This window comes from Oryzias melastigma, linkage group LG14 (assembly GCF_002922805.2).
Source record: "Oryzias melastigma strain HK-1 linkage group LG14, ASM292280v2, whole genome shotgun sequence".
NCBI classification, from domain to species: domain Eukaryota; kingdom Metazoa; phylum Chordata; class Actinopteri; order Beloniformes; family Adrianichthyidae; genus Oryzias; species Oryzias melastigma.
Window position 1 is genome coordinate 16,987,752 of NC_050525.1, and position 23,654 is coordinate 17,011,405.

At 38.2% G+C, this 23,654-nt stretch overlaps 1 protein-coding gene across 13 annotated transcripts in view; it reads right to left on the reverse strand.

Moving 5' to 3' along the window:
* nbeaa (neurobeachin a) overlaps positions 1-23,654 on the reverse strand; it is a 108,785-nt gene that overhangs the window by 41,153 nt on the left and 43,978 nt on the right. For all 13 annotated transcript variants that reach the window (XM_024261998.2, XM_024262035.2, XM_024262005.2 and 10 more), the window contains exons 4-13: positions 22,560-22,655; positions 22,252-22,373; positions 20,959-21,085; positions 19,500-19,619; positions 18,205-18,351; positions 12,383-12,580; positions 10,755-10,888; positions 10,160-10,268; positions 7,667-7,819; positions 4,084-4,252 (exon numbers count right to left, since the gene is read on the reverse strand). In XM_024261998.2, the coding sequence (XP_024117766.1) occupies positions 4,084-4,252; positions 7,667-7,819; positions 10,160-10,268; positions 10,755-10,888; positions 12,383-12,580; positions 18,205-18,351; positions 19,500-19,619; positions 20,959-21,085; positions 22,252-22,373; positions 22,560-22,655 (1,375 nt within the window). The remainder of the gene's footprint in view (positions 1-4,083; positions 4,253-7,666; positions 7,820-10,159; positions 10,269-10,754; positions 10,889-12,382; positions 12,581-18,204; positions 18,352-19,499; positions 19,620-20,958; positions 21,086-22,251; positions 22,374-22,559; positions 22,656-23,654) is intronic.

The following is a 23,654-nucleotide window of genomic DNA, read 5'->3' on the forward strand; positions in this document are numbered from 1 at the left end:
ATGACACGTTGCAATAAATTGCAACATCTGATGAGATGTTTTAGCGAGAAAAGTGAAGCCACGAGGGGCCCGACGGTTTCCAGAGCGCTTCAATTTCTGACCAAACACACAAGCTGGGATATCATCATCCCCAGTTCTCAGCGTCCCTCAAACGCATCATCCACAAGTGGAAGCTATAAATAATCCCAGTACACATCGACAACAACGCGTTTGTCCTCGAGGAAAAGAAAGAAAAAACAGCAGCGCCGTTTCATCGCGGTATTGCAGCAACAAAAGCGAACACGCATCATGACATGTCGGGTGTTTGGAGAAGAAGAAGCCTTCTTTAGGAAACAACAGGAAAGGCTTTTTACTCTGAAAAACAACAGCTGGTCTCCTGAGCTCTCAAAAGTAGAGATGATGTAATAGTGAAGAAACCACCTGACTCGTTTTGTGGATCTAAACTTCAGATTCAACATATTTTTTTACAAAAAAAATAATAAATATTCTTAGATTTTATTATAGTGATTCAACTCAGTGGCCCTGTGGTAGAGCGGCCAGCATAAAATTGGAGTTTGAGAGTTCAAGCCCAGTCTTACCAAAGACTAAATATGGGACTAAAAATTGACACTCAACATAAAAGGGTTGGATTGGGGGGTTTAACCACCAAATGGTTCCCAAGCGCAGGTGTTTCCAGCTCTCTGCTCCCCTGGGGGATGGGTCAAATGTGGAGAAAAAATTTGTAAGTGTGTGACAACTAATGAGAAAAATAAACGTAAAAACAAGGTCTCACTTATTCGCAAATCATTCATTTCACTGTTGACGAGGTTTTAGAAGAAGAATTGTAGAATATTCAGGAGATCTACAGAAAGAGAAAAAAATAACTAAATAAGGTTTTGTTATTTTTACCTCTAATAAAAGCAGACAATGTTAATAAAAGAAAAAAAACTTGCTCAACTACCGAACAAAAAGCTCATCTGAATAAATAAGTCTTCCCTTTCATAATGAACTGTTTTCGCCACTTTCTCTTTCAGCAAACTGGAAAGGAATTTAATTACCGCTTTCATTTAATTATATCTCTGCAGCAGAATTTGAAAGCAATGCAAAAATAAAAGACCCGAGGTCTTAAATTAGTGGATGCGCCCCCTTCTCCACTACGCAGTACCACCACCCTTTTTTTGTGCTTCTGAGAGCAATTTCCATTTAAACACAAAAACGAAATGATTTGTAAAAATGCATGCAAACAGAAAAATATGAATATTGCTTTTTAAACACATACAGAGCTGGAGCTGTAAAAAAAAAAAAAAAAACATTTGAATTCAAAGTGCATCTGTCAAACTTGGATTCAACCTCATTCCCTCAGACTGACACACAGATGACGCCTATTTTAATCCACAAAGCCCTCGGTGTGATCAAAACAGTTTCCTATTACTATGCAAATCAGAGCATATCACAGTCGTACAGTACAGTCAAGTGCACAGACATGTCAAACCGCATCTAGCAGCTTTTCCACGTAAAAGCTGTCTCCGGCTAATTGTTACCGCAAAGTTATCAGTGCTCCTTCATTTGGTCTAATCCCAGCAGTCGAACAGCAATATCGCCAAACAGAAAAGGAAGCAGACAGCCGCTTGATTAGAAATTCCTAAAGCTCCCTCGGATCTGCCCATCACGGTGGTCTGTTACTATGGCAACAGGACAAGCATACTCAAAAATCAGCGGAGGGTCCAGGGCAGAGGAGAGGTTGATTTAAGTGAGAGCGTGCTCTGACCTTCTGATGCGCCACCGTGTGCCTTCGGCAGCCGTGTTAACACGGACTCCGACATGTTCCCAGGGGTGATGGAAAGTGGAAAAAAAAACTCACTCCAGTTCGGAATTTGATCTTTAAAACATCCACTCTTGCTGGTTTGAAGATCTGGGCCTCACAGAAACGCAAAATTATGTCTGGGCAAAATTTTGTACAAACATTCTAACAAATTTGTTTCATAAAAAAACAATTTGGAGTGCCAAACCTGAAAAAAGACTGTTTACTCTCAAACAGTGTGAGGTATCTACATCTTTTACCTCTTTGGAATGTGCCTAGCTTTATTTCTGCAATGACTTTATGAGCTCATCTGTAAGGAGCAAATCAAAAATAACAAAAGTATATGTCATCTCCATAGACAGTATAGAGAGAACTGGACTGATCATCCCCTCCCCCCTTGCGCTCCAAATAGTAAGTATTTGCTGGTCCCAGAAAGCCAAAATCCCATAGACTTCTATTGAAAAATAAAGAGCCATTACTTAGTTATTCTGTTTGTCAGAATAACCATTCTTGCTCCGGTTCCTCTTTTTAACATGTTCTTGCTAAACTTTTTCTTTTTTTTAGATTAGATTTTCTTTATCACAAGTTATTCAAGTTGTAAACTAGCTAATGAGATGACTCAATAAGAGGAAGTGGGGTCAAAACGTTTGAAGCATTTGATAGACAGATTCTTGGACTAATCACTGCTTGCTAACGTTGTTCAGACCCTAACTGAACTGCAGAAAAATGGCAACTAATTTGACTTCATTTTGTTGGAACCAGAGGTAACAGGTTTGTTTTGTCCATCTCTATTTGTGTCAACGGTCATCTCCTGCATTACTGCCCCCTATAGGAAGGAGACTTAGCAGTTTGTTGTGCTAAAAATACTGAGCAAAGACGGGTTAACTGGTTAGCACCCAAGATGTCAAATTCAAAGCCTTTCAGATGGAGAACTAGAACTCATCTGGAAGTAAAAATGTAATATTTTCACACAATAAATCAGAAAAATGTCCCAAAAACATAAAAAAAAAAAAAAACTAATTTCTGATGATGGAGGACATATATAAAGAAAATTAAGCTAAAATTAAATTATTGATTATTTGCGTGAATTTGTTGTGAGTCAGATGAAAAAAGGCAGTTTGAAAAATATGTATTTGTGCTCTAGAAAACACATGCTCCCTCTACTCCATTCAGATGCATCCACTTGTAGACGAATAGAACCATGTGCATCCTCATTTTTCTAAACATGAGCTCGCATCTGGCTCAAAACTATACGGCCGGATAGCTGCAATATTACTCACCATTTTTGTAATGTTATGTTGGGGGTGTGAGGGGCTGTAAACTAGCTGGACAGCATGTAAACAGAGAGCTCTCAGCAACGAGGAGGTTCCACTCTAACAGTCCCGCCCACAACTCAAAGGCAAATTTCTATAGCTGCTATGTAGAAACTCTGACCAAGAAAATTAAAGATTTTTTTTTTTGCTTGTGTCCTGTCTTCAACAACAACTCAAACAGGTGCTTGTTACTTAAGACGCAGGGCTCCTTTAAGACACGCCCCCGCCTCCCTCTGACGTGCAGACGGCGAGTGTACAGTATTTGTAAAGTAATGGCCAGGGCTACTAAAGGCAGATATATGGTAAGTGCATCCATCTTTGAAGAAATTTGGAAATTGTTTATTTTCATGGGAGAAATGAAGAAAGATTGTCTCTAGGATGACGGCATGAAATGGGCGGCAGCCACACGCAGCGGCAGGTGGAGCTTCAGGAATCTAGTCGTTTTACTTCCGGGTAGGAAAAAACTCACGAAAAAAAACCTAATATTTCATGAATAATTTTTTTTTTAGTGTTCCAAAGGTAATTTATGATTATATATATGGTTCACTCTGAAAGGCTTAAGAAAATCATGGTATGGCCCCTTTAAGTACGGCTTTTATGAAGAGCGATATGTTCAGTCATTGTCTACCTTAGAAACATAATGATGAGCATATAGTGCAACATGCTTACATTCTGCTATTAAAAGTGAGAGCAAAAAGGATCAACTTTTTGTTTTAAAACTGCAGAAAAAGAATTGATGCTTTCATGTGTTCTGAGCTGATGTAAGACAGAAGCAAACATGCTCCACTTTTCAACTGTCTTTTTTCTGTCAAATCTATGACAAGCTTCTATTTTTCCAAAACAATAACGAGTTCTGCAAATTAAAGGGCTTTAAAAATGACATTTTTCCCTTTTTACCCCCCCTATTTATTGCTCCTTTTTCCCTCTGCTACTTCTTTCCATAATTCATCTGAGAATTATGAGGCAAATTATGTGCAATTGTGAACTTACCGAGACCTTTAGGGCCGATTCCGCTGCACTCTAGAGGGTTTACAGCCCAGTAGTAGTACTTGAGCGTGTGCATCAGCTGCAGGACTGTGCCCACACGCCGGATGGTGGTGTAGATGGTGGCCGTGCCGATGAACTCCGACGACAGGTACGTGTAGAGGGACAGCTGAACCTGGAGGCACAGAGAAGTGAAATGCATCAACTGTGTTTGGATCTAGATCCGTAAGAAACAGAAAGGATTTCTGAGGTTTTACCATCCAGCCTCATCTGAGAATCCACTTCCAGTACCTGACATTTAAGGAGCGTTTGCACTCATTGCTCATTTGCTCCTCCAGTCCTTCTGCGTTTTTCCTCCCTTTGTTATTATTCCTCTAGACAATCCTCCTCATCTCACATGGACTGAATCGAGCCGGCTCACAAATCTCTGAGCTCATTACAGTGACCACCGTGCTAAGGAGCAGCCCTAACGAGGTGGCTCTCTTTAAACGGATGAAATTAGCAGAGGGCGGCGGCCTGAACACATCAAGCTCATCCTGACTGAAGAGCACACTCCTCTGACTTGAAAGGCCTTCTCTGCGTTCGATTTCACATTAAAGGTCTATCTGGTGAGTTTCACAATAAAAAAAAATATTTTTCCTGTTCAAAGTTGCAGGAAAAAACAATTAAGAATTCTTTTACTACTCACTACTTAGCACACTAAAAGTGTGTTCGCCATTTTGTAGAGCTGACCCAATCTACAATTCCAAAATCTAGTGTCCTAGAAATTTCCCAGAAGTCTCTGCTCACCTGGTTGATGAAAATAGACCACAATCCACTGCGTTTGAACAGTTTTTCATGTGAAAAAAAATGGTTTTAATTGATTTTTTTTAAAAAACATCCACTTTTTCATTATCAGATCATAATATTAATAAATAATCTTTGTAAAATGTTTTTTTATAAGGTTTTTACTTTGGTAAATCAGTGACGTCATGTTTGCCATTTAAAAAAAAAAGTAATGAGTATGGTGTCTGAATTGCTTTTGAAAACCAAGGGCACTAAAAAGTCCAGCATTATATAATTACATTTACTATATAGTATATACTTATATTAATATCTACATTTATACCCATAAATCCTTATGGATCCCTTGCTGTGACGTCTGCAAATGTCCACCATTTTGGAAGTCAAAAATTAGCTATGCTTCTATTACTCATATGCGAAAAACTTTATTGAAATTCTAAATATGTAAAAAAAATAATTTCATAATGACACTGTTTGCATTAAATAATAATTATACAAACAAACACAAACCAACCCACGCGATAAGTCATTCAAGAACGGGGCGATGGATGCAAGCAATACTTTGATCTACAGCAGATACATTCAAGTTTCTGTCACATCACTAACGCTCATCATCATCTATCAAAGGAGACGTCAGCGTCTTATTCAGGCTATGGAGTGGCAAGCTCCTTACACGTGGGAGTGGCTACGGATAAAACAAGCTGTGGATCCAACAATTCCACATGACTCGCTCAACTTTTGATGAGCTGTTGAACCTTTTGTGGCGCCTGCTGTGTAGTGCCCAAGACAGACAATTACTACCAGCATGGTATCAGCTTGTTGGTCACGTGACTCGTTTATTTTGAAAAGGGTGTTTCTATTGCAGTTTTGCAAAATATGCCAGTTTTGACATAGCTCAAAAACCACCTGCTCCAAGCCCCAAAACTGTTTTTCAATAAATGTGAGGTTGTTTTTTTTTCTAAATTGTTGTGTTTCCATTTGCTCAATTTAATATCGCAAATTGAATTTAAATAGAAACCGAACTTCATTGTGGAACATATGTATTTTTTATAAATTGTAATTTTACTGATTTTCACAGAAAGGAGACAACAAAAGGAAAAGCGAGATGTGTCAGCTAGGCCTATGGTTACACATTTTATGTGTCTTAAATGGCCGATCTCCAACTTAACTTTTTTGAGGTTTTAAGTCTATCATAATGATAATTCCTCATGAAAACGGAGAAGCTCCAACAATTGTTCTGCCTCTCCTGGAGGGCGTTTCAGTTTGGCCGCTAGGTGGCCATCGCCCAATAGCATTACACCTTATTCAAAAGTATGTAGAAAAGTACAAGATAGTATGAGCAAAACTGTTTTAGACCATATTTTTTTTCCTTAAAACACTTTAGAAATTCATGGCTGTGAGTTTATAAATATATTTGTTTATTTAGCAATGTATGTTTAGGTCAACTAAGCGTTAGCATTAGCCGTCCTATGGGAAATTCCATTATACGTTAGCATTAAGCTAGCGGACATTGGCATTATGCTTTAGAGCAATCTCCTACTTTTATGGATCGATTATTGTTCTAATAAGCTTAGATCGAATCAGATTGATTAATTGATTTTACCAACCTATTTAATAGTATGTAACCCCATGCTTTGACGTGCACACTGGGACCTCAACCTTACTGCCCCGCTGCACTCTGTTATGTTATGTTTAAAAAAAGACTAGTCGGTCGCAGACCTTGCAGCCATTTTTTTTGTCTTGTCGACAACACAAATGGAAGACAGACAGTCGAGTCAACACAACAAAAATTCACGATCCCACAGATTGACTCCCAAAATGGCGGAGAGGGCTTTCATGCAGGCACTGCGACATCACATTTATAGAAAATAACACTTTTTCAAGCCCTTAGACATAAGGATATGCATTTCAGAGTTGATTTTCTTCTATAAGTGCTTTATTAATTCTTGAATGTGACTAAGGGTGTTCCTGCCAATAATGGGAATTATGATACCGCCTTAAGAAGCAGTAAGTAACGCAGCTCAGCGGGAGACAGAATGGAACACAAGTGAGATTATAGGCCTAAAAGATTTTCTGGGAGTGTTTCTGTTTAATACATTTGTCATGCTTGCGTGGCTCTCATTATAAGCCTGCTCAATCGACATTGTGTTTATCAGAAATCCATCGACTTTTTCTGAGCTGGCAGAAAAAAAATACTCAGGCAATAATTTAGACGGGTCACTCCGAACAATAGGATCAATTTGAAAAAAAAAAAAAGAAGGGTTGGATTCTTCTTTTCTTATTTAATGTTTACATCAACTGCTTGCTCCAACATGCCCTGAACCTGCTGCGCCCAGCATCACCTCACAGGGTTGGAGAGGAGATGACAAGAGGTAACAACAAAAAAAAAAAAAATCAGAGGGGAGAGCGCTGATGAGCCCCGCGGGAATGCCACAAACGCTCACGTCCAAATTCCGAATTGAGCGCTTTCCTGTCCCGAGGTGTTTTTCAAATGTCATTCTATCTGTTCCCCTCCCTCTCTTTCGTGTTCTGGCCTTTTCCAGCATGTGCCAGCTCCCATGTCTGTTCTAGGAAATCTTTTAGCATCTTATTACGAAGGGCAGGAGCCAGTGAGATTTTAGTTAGTCCTCTTCTCTTTTAGTGCTTCTTGTTTTCATGTCACCTCATGAAAACTACAATCACAAATAAACCTTTTGTCCAGTGTTCCCCTTTTTTTCCTCTTCCTGATCCATCATTTGTCCCTCTCGGAGCAGGTTAGTTAGTTCACACTCAAGCATTTCCAGGGGATACACAATTATGAACAGACCTTGGCAGGGGTGTGTATCCAGATGGCAGCGTTGAAGAGGACATGGTCGCAGAGCTGTTTGAGGAGCGGCGCTCCATGAGGTAAACCATCCAGATACTTGGCAAAAGAGAGGAACTGCTCGAGTACTGCCCGGGTGATGTGGACTCGTGACGACTGGGAAGAAAAAAGCAAATGTGAGCTTCATCCAAACACACAAGCAGGAAAAACTATGTTTAAATAAGCCGACATACCTTCAAAATTTATCAGAAAATACAAATAGCAAAAGAAGGCTAATAGTACTAAATCCTTTAGTTTCTTAGTTTTTACCTGTAATTTCATTCAACTCCAGAAAATGAAGGATCCAATAGAGGTAATTGTCATACAATTAAAACAGTTTTCCTTTGGTCAACTTCATAACTTCGTACACACCGGGTATTCAATGTGCGTTCAAGAACCCGAGTTTCTTCAACCACTTGAGCCTACGATGTTCACACTGGACAAACAGGGAAGGGCTTCCCCTTTTTATTTTAAATCCTGCGCATGTCCACTACCTACAGTTTGAAGAGACTTGGAGCGAAATGTCAAAGCATTGCAAATATGCTCCAAGCTTTTTATTTCACAAGAAAGTTTAAAATATACTTTCAGCTGGAAACAAACTAATTTATTGATTAATGATCAATTTTCAAATGCCTGACAGGATGCCAACTGTACATCAATACTGATAGGTTTTTATACTAAATGAAGGTTATTTACTACTTTTATGTTGTGTTACACTTATATCTTGTTATTAACAAATTGATGAAGGCATTGTTACATTAACCCTAATGGAGCTCCAGACCAGCTAAAACCAGTGAGGGAAACTTCAAGGACATAATCAGTACTTCTCCACTGAAAACAAATCTATAAATTATCTTGTCGGCACAGACACTGACCAATAAGGTATTAAGGACCATGGGGGGTTTCTCTTGTCCTGACAAAAATTGGGCTGAAGCTACATATGGCCCACCTGGGAGATATATATGTGGAGTTCATTTTACAGGGCTTTGTCTTTTCATGGCGGAGACCTAGAATACTCTGTTCAAGTCTGATGCAACTTTTTCATTAAAAGGACGAAACTCCAATTGAGTTTTGGTTACTTTCTTCCTCATCACCAGAGGTTAGTGGGTGTAGCCTCACACTAACAAATCTTAGCCCCTGATTGGTCAAAGTTCAGATTGATTTGATAGATCAATAGAGCCCAAAAATGGTTGTAAAATCATCAATAGTTAAGCATCCATTTGCGCAAGTTTACATAGACTTTACATTGGAAGCAGTTGCTTGAGCGGACATTGCCAACTGCAGTGTGAACATATCTTGACAGAGTTTTTTAAGAACTGAATTTGGGATTATATTATTTAGGACTAGATTATCTTGCTTTGAATTTAGTTTCTTGAAGACCCACTCCAATCATCTTTTGATCTTTTTCAAATAGTGTTCCCAGAGCCGTTTTATTAATGATGGTAGTAGTTCATCAGAATTTCACCTCTGAGTTGTGGGGGGTGTTGGAGTGCAGTAAGCCTTACCTCATTTCCCATCATCCCTTTGTTAACAGCTAGCTTACAGCCCCTCATTCCCTCAACCTAACATTACCAGTATTTTCTATCCAGCAATTAAAATCCTTACCAAGAGGTATTTTTAATCATTTTATGATTCACAATGATTTGAGAACAGAAATAATCATAAATGCAGCTTAATTTTCTTTATATATGTCCTCCATCATCAGAAAAATATGTCACAAGTATGTGTTAAAAATGTGGTCATTTTAAATGCTTTTTTATTTTATTTTATTTTGTATTTAAGGAATCCTAATTGTCGTAATTTATTTTTCTCTTTTGCCAATTTTATTTGGACTTCCACTAAAAAAACAAACAAAAAAAGACCCTCATTTTTTGTTGAACCACCTTGCAGCACTTTATTATCCGTTCCAGTGGTTCAGCTCTTATTGAGGCAGTGGGAACTGTCAAGCTGAGAACAAAGCTCTGCAAACTCTTTCTTCTGGCATGAGGGTATTATTTTCTGTGCTTCAAGTAGAGCTGATACTTATAACAAAAGTGCAAATTCACTCCATAAATGTATGTTTTTTTTCTTTCCACATAATGTTCAGAAGTAGTTTTTTTCATTTTTGAAAAATGTGTTTTCATCTCATTTAGATCTGTTTTAATTTGGTCATTTATTCTGGATGATTATAATTAACTTTTATTTAAACTTTTAACAAACTATTACTTTTTCATGCTTTAAATAAGTTAATATAAAACACATGTATGCACTAAAATATACATACATAAATAATTCATAGTATAAATTGTAATTAGGAAAAAAAACATTTTGCCAACTTGAATATTAAAAAATATGATAAGCCCAGTAAAAAAAAAACACACACACACAGAAGACTGATTTGTTTTAATAAAAAAAAAGAGTAATTATCAAATAACAAACAAATGTAGTGTGATGCTTCGGTTTCTTCTTTGCACTGACCTTCTCAAGAAGATACCCGATCACCAGAAAGCCTTTCCCTCCCAGCATTTGCTCCTGCATTGCCACAGAGCTTTTCAGGAGCTCCACCAGGAACCCCAACAGAGTAGCACTGCAACAAACAAACATTTTCACTTATACTAACATTAATTATCACAAGTGCCTTTAGGGTGTAAAGGGAAAAAATAGCACGTTTTCTTTTTGACAAACTTTCAAAAACTAACCACCTGATATCTAAATACAGCTAAGACTCACAGAAGGAGCCGGACTGAAGACCATCTCATAGCCAGCGATGCTTTAATGTCATTTGTCAATTCTTTTTCTACAGAGAAATAAAATATACTACTGCCCCCGCCCCCACCGATTCTTTCTAGAATACATTATTTTGTAGCCTGTGGCACAGTAATGTCAGGCTTTCTTTTCATATGAAAATAACTCCCTTGCACAAACACGCTGATCTTTTTGTATTGTCACTCAAAGCCGCTTCTGTCTTTCTTTGCTTTCCTCTGTCCTCTCTCTTTATTTTCGGCCCCTCTCTGGGATTATCTGCAGCTCAGATCGTTTCTCCGTCAGGTGTCAACGTCTCCTCTGCACTCACCAGACTGTGGTGTCCACACTGCTGTCGTTCAGCTGCTTGAAGTCCAGTTGAGCAAAGAGCGGGAACAGGACCTGGATGCCTCCTATGGAGTGAATGGCGCTGTGGATGGAGTGGGTCACTATGGCCTTCACATCCTGTCATGGGGGGGGGAGGGAGGAGTCTGTTAGAAGTTCTTTCTGAGCACTCAATTTAAATTGCCCCAAATTTCCTCCAATTAAAATAATATTAGCTTCTCAAAAAATACACAGAAAAAAACAGCACAACCATTATATTATATAAGTATGAAAATGGGTCAATTTTGACCCTAACCAAATATAACGGTTAAATCCACCCTAGTTCCTAATTTTAAGCAAATACAGTTGTAATTACTAGTAAACATTAACAAAATGATAGCAGTAATTTAATATATAATGGTTGCTGCTATAGTAATCGTGTGGATCAAGTAAAAGAAATGTAAAAAATAAGGTAAAAGAGTAAAGAACTTTCAATGTAAAATACAACCAAAGTTCATAAAACTGACTTTAAAAAATAAGAAAATAAATGTTTACAATAAAATATGTGTTCTTCATTTAAAAATAGCAAAACCATAAAAACTATTCAATTTAAAAAGTAATAATAATTCATTTCTTTTATATGAATTGTTATTTACTATTGAGTATAGAAGGATTTCTGAACTAGTTCCTCATAAATCACTTGCAATAAACAATAAACAATACATTTAATTAATAAATGAACAAACAAATGAGCGAGTAAGTAAGTAAATAAACAAATAAAAAAGAAAGTAAGAACCTAAGTGAGTAAGTAAATAAATAAATAAGAGTTTCATCATTTTTATTTGTAAGTTTCCTGAACTAGTTCATCATAATTCACTTCCAATAAACAATAAATAATTTAACAAATAAATAAACAAACAAATAAAAACATAGGTAAGTGAACAAGTAAGAACGCAAGTCAGTAAGTAAATAAATAAACGAGTTAAATCACTTTCATTTGTATTTTTTCTACACAAGTTCTTTATAATTCACTTCCAATAAATAAATGAGTTCCATCATTTTTATTTGAAACTATATTAAAAAATAAACATGAGTTGAAACAAGAAAACCTTTTGTTTTTGTGGTTTGTGGTCCTACTTTATAGGGATGTTGATTTGCTCTGATTCATTTTATCTTGAAATATTCAGTAAAAAAAACAGTATTTTTTAAACCTAATTGCACTTGAAAAATTGAACAAATAATAAGAGTTATATACATAAAAACTGTACTTCCTCTCTAACTCCAGGGAGCATCATTTGTCAAACCAAATAAAATATATATTTAAAAAAAGCTTCCTGTCCTCATAAGTTATGGTAAGCTAAAGAAAAAATCAGAGGACACTTGAATATAACAACATTGAGAACTTTTAGCTCACAGACACAGCTGTTCTCTGCCGGATCCATGAAGTACACTTATATACTCTATTTAAAAGTTCCTTTTGTTTGAAAAACTACAATATTTATTCCAAGCATGAAAAGACTTTATTAAGCGCCCTTGAAGCAGAACAATAATGAAGTTGAGCTCTCTAATTTTATTCCTATCATTTATGGATTGGTAAACAAATGAAAGGAATTCTGGGAGTGGAGTAACACCGACCTGCAGCATGAGCGCGTGCGGCGAGTGGACGAAGATGGATGGGTTTTCTCTGGGCGAAGACTCCAAGCAAAGCTGGGCGTCCGTGGCCTTGGCGTTGTAAGTGAAGGAGATGGAGCTGGCCAGCTTGCCGTCGTACAGCACCTGCTTGTGGTGCTCGGCCAGGTGGATGTCGCTCTCTGACTTGAACTTGAACGTGCTCTGCAGTGACAGGAGAGAAGGCGGCGTGAGAGGAAGAGTCCAGAGAGAGACAGAGCTGACCGGACATGAGGCCGGTCCAATTCCAAAACGCGCTCCGTTTAATTACAGCATGAGCCGCGTGTAAACAACAGAGCATTAACTTAATGAACACAGTGCTAACCCGGGCACTAATTCAATTAGCAGAAAAAAGAGACAGAGCGGGGAGCGGACGTGTGGGAGGGAAGCAGTGACAGATTCAAGTTTATCTCTTTGGAGTTAGTAAACAAACAAAAGACGGACATGTTTGTTCTGTTCAATCTAATGAAGATACTTCTCAACCGGAGTTTATCGTCCCAAATGGAGATTTGCCTTTAAATCTACAGAATCACAGAAAAAAAACTCAAAATAGTACTACATTAGTGGTTTGTGGTTATATTTTATAAAGTTTAAAGTTTATTTAGTTCTTCCTAACATCACATTTTTACTACTTTTAAACCAAAGACCCACTCTGATTAGATTTTAATGTCTTTTAAAAGCATTTCCAGTGGTTTTTTAATTATGATTTTGTCGCTTTTAGTAAAAAAATCAATACATTTGTTTTCTGGACATAGTTTCTGCAGAGTGGCAGTGCCTCTGAGTTGTGGGTGGGACTTTTGGCCCACTATCTTACAGTCCCTCACAACCCTATCATAGCATTAGCGGACCAAAAACAATGGCGATAAACATTGGAGTGATCTAGCCGTACAGTTTTGAGTTAGATACCAGCTCAGAGGAGGGAAAACAAAGAGGAAAGAAAATTTGAATTTGTTGGGATCACTTGGATTTTTACATGAATTTGTCATAAAATATGTTCTTCTAAGTGATAGACACAGTTTGCTTCAACTAATATATCTCAAAAATGCAAGATTTTGTTCCTTTATTTGAATAAAATGTGTAAACATTTAAAGTGAAGGGTGGAAAAAAATATGTGAACCCCTGGATTTAATAACTGATTGTATTAAACTAGTATACGTCGTTTACCATTTACTTTTAAAAACACGACTGCACTTTCAAAGGCAGAATTTCCAACATTCTTACATGCACCATTTCCACAAGTTGTAATGTATTTGAATTTTTAAATCTTTTACAATAAAACAACTTAATTTTTTAATCTAATTGCTCTATTTTGAAGTTTTATTATTGGATTAATATTTGTTTTGCATAAATTTCCCAAATTTTCCTTACAATACTGGAAGTATTATAGAATTAATGTCTAAGATAGATAATGATTATGTTTTCTAAAAGCAGAAAAATGTTAATTAATGAACTAGTTTGGAGCTTATGTGACCAAATCTCATATACAGTCTGCCATAACAATATTAGTATATCCAGAGAAAATTGAATCATCTTTGCTCGAAGACTTTTATGAGATTTTAACCCCTTTTTCTCTGATCTTCTATTATTTTGCATCATTTTGCTTTATGTATTTGTTGATTTACATGGAAAGTTGAAGGTTTTTTTGTATTTACATGATAGACTAATTGCAAAAAAAAGGGACAAGACCGGAGCTGATAGAGGTGGATCCCTCTTTTTTTTTTTTTACAGAAATTCTGCTTAAAACAAAATCCCAAATAAGCATAAATATAAATGACTTTAATTGCAGCATAAATTTTAAAACTCCATATTGAGCAATTAAAATGCTGTGCTCAAAAGGTTTATCCATCTAAATGTACCTGCATAGCGCTAGTAATGTGAAAGGTTAATCAATCATAAATGCTAATAAATTGCTCTTTGCTTGTTGTTTTTCTTCTTTCCTTGAAGGTTAACTGCTCCTCTGCATGCAGAAAAAGACATTAAACAGCCTCAATGAGAGATTAATAAACTCATTTTGATGCATGTTTTTTGCTTTTTCTGCAGTGTAAGCCCATTTATTGTTAAATGTGGACATTCAAGGCTGAATTTGCTTGCGGGTTTTGCTGTACAAGAGAAGCAGGAAGGTGAGGATTAAAAAGCACTGAGGCACACACAAAAGGAGATTTTTTTTTTTTAAACTGTGCAGAGCGTGCACAGTAAAAATTAAGATTTATACAGTTGAGATTGAAGACATATGTGTCTTTTGGACTCATGCAGGGAGAAGAGAAACAGCTGTTGCCGTTCTAACACCAAGCAGCTGTGAATGAAACACTGGACTGCAGTGACCAGCAGTTTATTTCCCCTTAAAAATAGTCTTCTCTTCTTATTTGTATGGCTGTTATTTGTATAGCTGTAAGGATTTTGAGTGATGGGAAGGGGAGTGGAGCTGCTCTACAATAACCCAGAGGCAAATTCTAATACTACTACAGAAACTATGTCCTAGAAAACAACTTATTTTAGGCGATTTTGGCAAAAAAAAAGAAAGAAAAACGCACAATTAAAAGATCACTGGGAACCCTTTTAAAATAAAAACGTTCTATTTTCTTTTTTTGTTTATACATCAACATAAATTCTTTTTTTCAATTTCCCTTCACTTTTCAAAACTAACTTTACTTCATCTCAAACTTCATTTCCAAAAAAACAAGCCTACACCCTCTTAATCGGAAGAGTTTGAATTCAGCTCACTTCCCTGCCTAATGTCTGCTTCAGGAGACTGTGGAGCGGAAAATCCCCCACTTCAAACGTGCGCCCTGTAGCAGCTGCCTCTCAGCTCCAAATTTTACCATTTTCTCAGCCTGCTCGCTCCGTACTTAGCATGGTTCACAATGATGGAAGTGCTTGGAGGTGGACTCAGCGGTCTTAAGGAAGAAGGGATTTGACTCGCCCTTTTTGTGGTTATGAAAACCACTTCGCTCTTATTTAATCTGTAACGTGGTAAGCAAATTATTTTGGAATACATTTTACCTTCATATCATAAACCAAAATTAAAAAAAAACTTCAATTTTATTTTTTCAATTAAAACTACAGCTTCATAAAAGCAATAAAACATCTATATGATTATACTTAATGATACTTAATGAAGAGGTCATAAAAACCAATAAAAATTATTTTAATTGTTCATCATTTGGTATAAATGACAGTTGTTGATTTTTTCCAGAAATGCAAGTCCCAGGAAACCAACCCAAATTAGGAGGATTAGGAGTTTAAACCCCTTAACTGAGAGTGTTAGATTTAAAACCCAAAGGGGGAATAAAAAGGTGTAGTTGATTTGAAAAGGTTGCTCAGACACAGCCTTTTGAAATCACCAAGTTCACAATAAACCTCTCGGTTAATAACAGTTATTCAGCAAAATAGTCACCACAACAAAAGCTCCTTATAATCCATGTGTGCAGCAACTGGAATATTCCTGCTTATTTGTTCCTGAACATATTCTGGTCAATAATGCTAGAACACAGAATACGGAATATAGTCAAACTCTCATTTCTAACAGGAAAATTATTATTTATTAAGTAACAAAACAATTTTAACTCTCACCAATGTAAGATACGGTCCGTTTAGATACCAGTCCTCAATTTGGAGGTTTTGGTATCTTTTTTAAACTTTTATGTTTTTTAAGTTGCCAATTGTTTTTGTTTTTTAGGTTTATGATACTTGGTAGTCATTGTTTTTATTGGTTTTAATACTTGAATGCTTTTATTATTTTAATTATTAAGTCTTGTGTTTGTTTTGTGCTTCTTGAGTCTGTTCTAACAATAAAATAATAATAAACATGATATATAATGATTTATATGACTTTAAGCTACAGTTTTACCTCTAGATACAAAATATACAAGCTACTGACATGGATACATTTTTTTATAAAAATTGCACTATAAACATCGAGATAGCATTTATCCATAATTAATAAATGACTAACTTTAAAAATGAAAAATAAAATGGATCAAAATTAGTCATTTTTGCACCTAAATGACAAAAGTTTTCTTTAAATGTCAAGATTTTAAGGTGTAACACAAATATAATTTCATAATTATCTTTCATTACTTGACAAATACACTTGTACACATGAAAACACGTAAATGCGATACAGGTGTCCTGATAGAATTGCACGCTTCATTAATTGTCTTATGGCCAGACTGTTGGCAGAGCTCAGCAATGAGGACATCTGGACCCAGGATGATGAGAGCAAATAACAACACAAAACACACACAGACGCACACATGCAGAAGAGTGTAAAACAACAATGGAGCCCTCCTGAACAATCCCCACAAAGAAAAAAAAGAATCAAGAGGCAGCATTCCATTTCCGTCTGTCATTAGTGAAGCATGGAGGCGCTAAACTGCACGCGCACACTTTCAGCACACACAGCATGGCAGTCATCATAAGCTGTTTCAAATGTAATGACCGCCGGCCTCCTCGCTGCGCTGAAGACTTGTTCAGCAGAGGAAGCGGCGTGTCTGTCCGCTTTATGCTGCTCATTACCGGGCCGTAACTCTGACAACCACTCCGACCAACAGGCCGCGCGCACACCGAACGGTGCCGTTTACGCACAGATATAGTTCTCAAGACCGACGAGGCAGCTCGGCCTGTCATGTACACATATCATCGTCTGCGTGAAGCCGCGAGAACAAGAGCCGGCCCGTGCAGTAATAAATCAGGAAGCTGTGTGACACAAGCTGAGTCCCACTGGCATCCTTCTTCAGCCAGCCCAAAAGCCCACGCACCCATCATTACAGCACCAGCACTGAGGCTTGTGGCTTTGAAGCAACTGAGCCATTTAATGGTCTCTTCTGGGCATCTGAGAAGCCCATTCTGCGGCATGCAGAGAGGCAATCATGTGAGTGATCAGCCTCAGGAAACTGCAGGCTGGAACAGAGTGAAAAATCAAAATTCATAGAAGCCAAACAGCAAATGCCAAGCATGTAATTACGCCGAGGAGAAATCTAGTCCGTTTTAAAATGAAAGGTAAATATTTTAAAAAGCCAAAAAGGTGTGAAATCCATATGTAGAGCTGACTTTTGAAATCCTCTCTACATCTTTTTCCCGAACAGCCGTAGAAGTTGTATCCAAGTGTGTCGCCGTGGCACTGAGATCTTGACAGCTTTGGACACTTTGATCAACAAGCTAATAAAAGTTTGAAGCGTGCGAGTCTGCCAGAACAAGAGGCAAACAGCTGGCAAGGTGCTCGGGCGTCTCTTCCTTCACTGACAGCTACGCTAAAGGGTAGAAGTGGCAATTTGTGCTGCACTTGGTGCTCATTATTCAAAATCACGAAATGTCACGGAATATTTTTTTTCCTGGTCACAGAAAGGCACAAACAGACTTGATATTTAGACATAAATCTGTTTGAATTTTAACGGGTTCTTTATGTATTTTTGAGCCAAGAATTTCCAGAGTTCTACTGCGCTAAATCTTTGTCTTTCAAGTGTATGCAGTTTCTACATAGTATGTCTCTTTCGTGAGTTTCAAGCTGAACAAACGTAGCGTATTTATGTCAAACAGTAAGCTCAGATAGCAAAGGATTCCCCTTTAAGAGCTGAAAATAAGGATGTAACCCCACAGCTGAGGTGTCACCGTATGGATTATTATGTCATTTGACAGCACTCTGATGACTGTATCCTCTACTAGAGTTTTTTTTTTTCTATGTGAGCAAAATAAAGCAGCATCAAGTTCCACACTCATACCAGGCAAAACAGTGTGTGACAGGAATGTGCAGTACACAGATAGTGCAAATGCAGCATCTTCTTGTCCTTTACCTTGTATCCTGGGCCAAGCTGGTGGATGGCAAAGATCTGAGCTGGGTTCAGAGCCTCGCTGAAAACATAGATAGCTCCCAGCTGGCCACAAAACACTCGGTTTGCATCCGCTGTCTCCGATGAACCAAGGAAGCATTTGTCATAGCTCTGGAAGAAAGACAAAACCCAAACATATGTTTGAAATACTACATAAATGTATCAAATTGTGTATTAAGGTAGCTACCATCTATCATCATTTTTTTTTATATACTTTTGTATTAGCATTCATAACAGTCACTTTCCAACACATTCTCATTCGCAAGTCGTCACATTTTGAAGCATGGCTAATGACTCTTCCGCGTCAAACATTGACGTTTTGGGCGTCCCCAACTCGTTTTTTGACTTGCTGGCTGTACCAATTAAATCAAGGCTCCCCGACATCCGGGTCGCAAACTGGTTCTGGTCCAGTAATCGAACGTGGACCGCAACGGTACCCTAACCTTAACCAGGTATCGGATGCAGATCTGAAACAGATGCAGATTGGTACGCGAATCAGTACCAGTTCTGGATATAGTTCCAGTTCCAGACGCGAATCTGTACCGGTTATGGATGTGGTACTGGATCCAGACGGGGTACCAGTTCCAAACACGGCACCAACACAGACCAGGCTAGAGTTAGGGTATGAGTCACGTCCGAGGTTTGGTCCGTGTCCGACAAAACAACCGGATTTATTTGGAACAGCCTAGTTGGGGAGGGATCCTTAACCAGACGTCAATATCTCACAACCTGGTAATGAGATTGTGGGCTTCCATCACAGTGAGATAAAAATTATACAGCCAATATTTGCTGATTTTAAATCCCTGGTATCACCTTTAAATACGTTATCAATGTCTGCTCAACATCTACGAACAAAGTCAATATGAAACCCTCTATCTTGTGTTGTCTTAAAATTATGTGCACAATCTAAAACACTTGCCCTAAAGGTAGAGGCATTTCCCCAAAGAAAAAAAAGATTAAAAAAAAAAATACACTTCTGGTAATGTAGCCGACTACTGAGCAACAAGAGCGTGAGCTGCCACTGAGAGGTCAGGCTGCCCGTCCCCTGCTAAATGAAAAAGTTGGAAGTTGGCTTTGAGTTTTGCTGGAGAGATGCCCAAGGGCAGCACTGCGCCAGCCAACTTATCAGAGGGCAAACCTCAAATATTTGCCAAGATCACAACAGGAGGGAAGTTTGAAGTAGAGTCCGGCTGAGACGGTGGCATAAAGACCCTTAACTGAAAGTTTGTTTGTTTGTTTTTTAAAGTTGACGCACTTACATCATTGGTATTGACATGCCAGGCCATGTCACCGTAGGAGACCAGCTGTCCGTTGACATAGCAACGGATCTCTGAGTTCCTCCAGCGGTTGTAGATGTGGACGATGCTGATCATGTACCACTGAAAACAAAAACAAACAAAAATACCAAAATGATGTAGACACACAGGATAAACCACCACACTAATGATAAAAGCAATTTATCTAATTAACTCACAGTTTCCCACCCAAACCCCCTCCTAAGTGCACAATATTGTGTGTTTGTCATTTTGTAGTGCTTTCTGAATTTACAATTCCAAAAAGCAGTGCCACAGAAATTTCCCAGAAGTCTATGCGCAAAAACTAGTGTCTACTTACTAGGCTGGCTCATATAGACCACAATGCATTGCGATTGAACAACTTTTCTCGTGAAAATGAAATGAAATTAAGATAATTTTTATTTTAAAAAATCGCAGTTTTTCTTATCAGAACACAGTGGATTCATAACTAGTCTCCATAAGATGTTCAGATTAATTATGGTTTTACAGCGGAATATGGGTGACATCATATTTGCCGTTTAAAGAAAAAGTCATGAGGATATAATCCAAACTGCTTTTAAAATCCATTGCACTAGATTTTTAGTAGTTAGGGATTAAGGAGGTATTTCAGACATAGCTACAATCAAGGATACCAAGTATGTTAGCTTTAATAATTTAATCTATTATTTATCAAATTTACAGGGCTTTATAATCTGAAGTGCTTAAGATAAAAGTAAAAAAAAAATATTGAAAAGATTGTTCTGGTACAGTCTTGAGATATATCGTGATACGTATCGTATTGTGAGTCATGTATCGGGATGTGTATTGTTTCTTGCCAATGCACAGCCCTATTGTAATGTCTGAGTTCAGTGCATGAATTTGTCCAAAAATAGTAAAAACTGTTAGATTTTTGGTCCAAATGCAAAGAGAAACAAAATAAGGAGTGAAATCCAAGAGGGCTGAAACTAAACCAAAAATTTGACATTTTCTACACCACTGGGGAACAGCAAATGTACTTAAAGCCATTCTCAATTCCACAGGCACATGGAAACACACATTAACCTGTGCACCCAACCAACAAAAGAATGTGGGACAGAGTGACTTATGAATTGATCAAATGGAACCACTGGGAACTTTGTTAAGCGTTGCGGGGATTCTACCAGGTCAGCAAATACTTTGGAAAGCCATCTCATCAGGCCAGTGTGAGTTTGCCTAAAGTGCACACTAGCATGTGTTTGAGTGTGTATGTCAGTGTGCAAGACAACACCGAAATGCTGACAGTGCGGTAGAGGGGCAGTGTGCAGGCCTTAATTGACCGACTTTATCTAGACTCATCAACTTTCCGGTGAGTGCGGGAAGAGATAGAGGAAAAGAGCACTCCCCGACCCTGATGGTGTCTCATCTAACAAGTGGCACGAGATTTCCAAAATTTGCATTCCTTTACCTTGCGAGGTTGAAAATCGTATTTCACACAGTGCTGGAAGCCTTTTCCTTTTGACTTTAGCGAGGTCACGATGAGACAGTTTCCCACAAAGTGGGCAGAGTAACCGATTCCTTTACTTGTGCGAAAACTACAAAGAGAGGGAAAAAAAAGAGAGAAAATATTTACATATTTTACAATGAAACTAAATACATATTTTCCCAAGGAGAGGAACCTTTTCTGCTTTTATGCAATTTCACAGATAAAAAAAAACACAAAAGAAAACCTTCCTACTAATATACAAGCTGGGCACCTCGAACACCCACATTGCACATTATTTAAACCAGTGCCAGCCATAACAAGGGGGATATGGCTTCTAGATCCAGTTTTATCACTGATCCCTTTCCATCTAACCCCCATATTATTTTTCTTCCCACACTCCCACGTATTGTAACATCCATGGAGAATGCAGTCTCCCCGCTAGGACACGTTTCATGTCTAAAACAGGCCCGGAAGGATCACACACATAGCAAAGCCAGGGAGCAGATATAAATCCCTCTCAAGTGAATCCCCGGTTTACATTAGGAAGGCGTTAAAAGTGTTTTATCATGGCCTTCATTGCAACTGCGGAGGCCAGTATCAGACGTGTGGCTTGAGTAGCAGCTACATCTGGGGGAGGATGATAAGACCTGGGCCAAAAGAGACAACGATGCCCTCCCTCACTCGCCTGTTACTTACCATGACAACCAGGAAAACGGTTACTAGGGAAACAGGATTACATCCCAACACTTTACATGATTACAGTTCATTTTTTTGCCACAGTGTCTGGAATGTAGATGCCTAAATGTTATCCTTTTTGGTAGAAGACTGGCTTTTTTGATGGTGATAAATCTTGGACTCTGTTAAAGGTGGAACCAACAATGAGCAAAAAGGTGGAGAGAAGAGGCACAGCGGTGGAGAACGGGAGTTCAATTAAATGAAAGGTCAAAGCTAATGAAGCTTCCCACTGGCTAACGGCTTGCACTTACAACACCAGAGATGCACAACAAGTATTCAGGAAGTCAGACGTTCATTAAAGAGTGCCTTAACATTTAAACTTCTGTTTTAATTAAACTATCTGTTTACCTAATAACTTAATGTTCATGTACTTCAGTCTTGTGATATTATCCTTCTAAGTCTATAAAATTAGTTTGCATGAGAAGTTTTGGCAAAAGACAACAAATTTTCAGTGATTAGGTCAAAAAAGTTCAAAATTTGTTTAAAATTTTCTTAACACAATTAATATAGCATATATACTTCAAATATTATTCTACTCACCAATAAAGGTATGGTTTATCTTTGTCCACATTGATGTTGTTGAGTGGATCCTGCCTAAACCAAGTGTTGATAGTGAATCCATTCTGGTAGGGCCATTTGGCGATTGGGGGTAATGCTATAGCCTGGTTGGGGATACAAACAGAGCACATTTGTATGAGAAATGTACTACCGCCTAATAGTAATCACTCTGCTTCTTGTGTTGACTGAGGAAAGTGCCAATGCAAAAGGGCTGACTGATTGTGAAAGCGTCATCAGCAACACTCCTAACTAATGTGCTGTCAATGAGTTGTTGATGCGTCTCGCCTTACCGCTGCGCTGCGTCCCGGGAAGTTGAAGAAGGTATCGGGACCGTGTCTCTGAGGCATCTGGTTCAACACTGACAGAAGTTTGATGGCGTGTCTTGGCTAGAGGGGAGTGTAGGAGAGGAGAGGGTAACTTTCCTTTAAAGTGTGACAGATGCCAGCTGTGACATCACATCTCTACCACAACCATGCCAGATCAATAGTCTTCAATCACACCCCCCCTCCTGACTACATACAACCACTCAATACCATGGTGATTTTGTAATCGATCTGTCTCTAGGGAGGGTTGCTAGGCAGAGGAACTGAACTGGACAGGGATGGAGGGACAAAGTGGATGCGTATTGAACAGAATGCTATAGGTATGGACCACTGATGAGTGACCAAAGGTTGATTGCGGTTGCACTCAAGCATGAATTAGGAGACCGTCTTTCCAGCAAATGGCTCAACAATTACAAAAAAACGCACATTTGCAGGTTTTGAGGATTTTTTTGGACTTTGTCATTTCCTGGAAGGCAATAAAAAAACATCTTGAGGTTTGGGTACTGGGCCTGACCAATCACTTTACAGGTTTTTTTTGTAAGAAGCAGTTGGCTAACTAGTGCTTTTAAAAGAAATCTGTAAATAAACACAAGCTAATAGCCACGCAATGGGCATTTCAAAAGGACTTTAACCCCATTCATTCATCTCAAATGTGCACAGCTCTGTTTTTAAACAGCCCCTCTGTGGCCACTAAACTTGGAAAAGTCGCTAATCAGTAAGTTAAGCAGTTGTGAATACCACAAAATTACAACACATTAAAATCCTTCTATTTAAAAGAGCTAAAATAAAGCTTCAGAGAAGTCTTTTGTGGAGAAAAGGTTTTATCAATTTTGTATGCACTTATAGATGAAAGACTGAAGCTTTGGGAACGTATCTTAAGACATGCAGGCTCAAGCACAGCTAAAGAAAAATGGCAGTCTGGGATGACAAAGACTAGTCAAGACTGAGCTGGGAAGGAGAGCTCGAGCTGAGGAGATGTAGAAGTGAAACGGGCTGTCAGAGGAGAAAAAATACGAGTCATTTAGTATCGAGAAGCCGCTCCATGGTTAGCCGGGCTATATG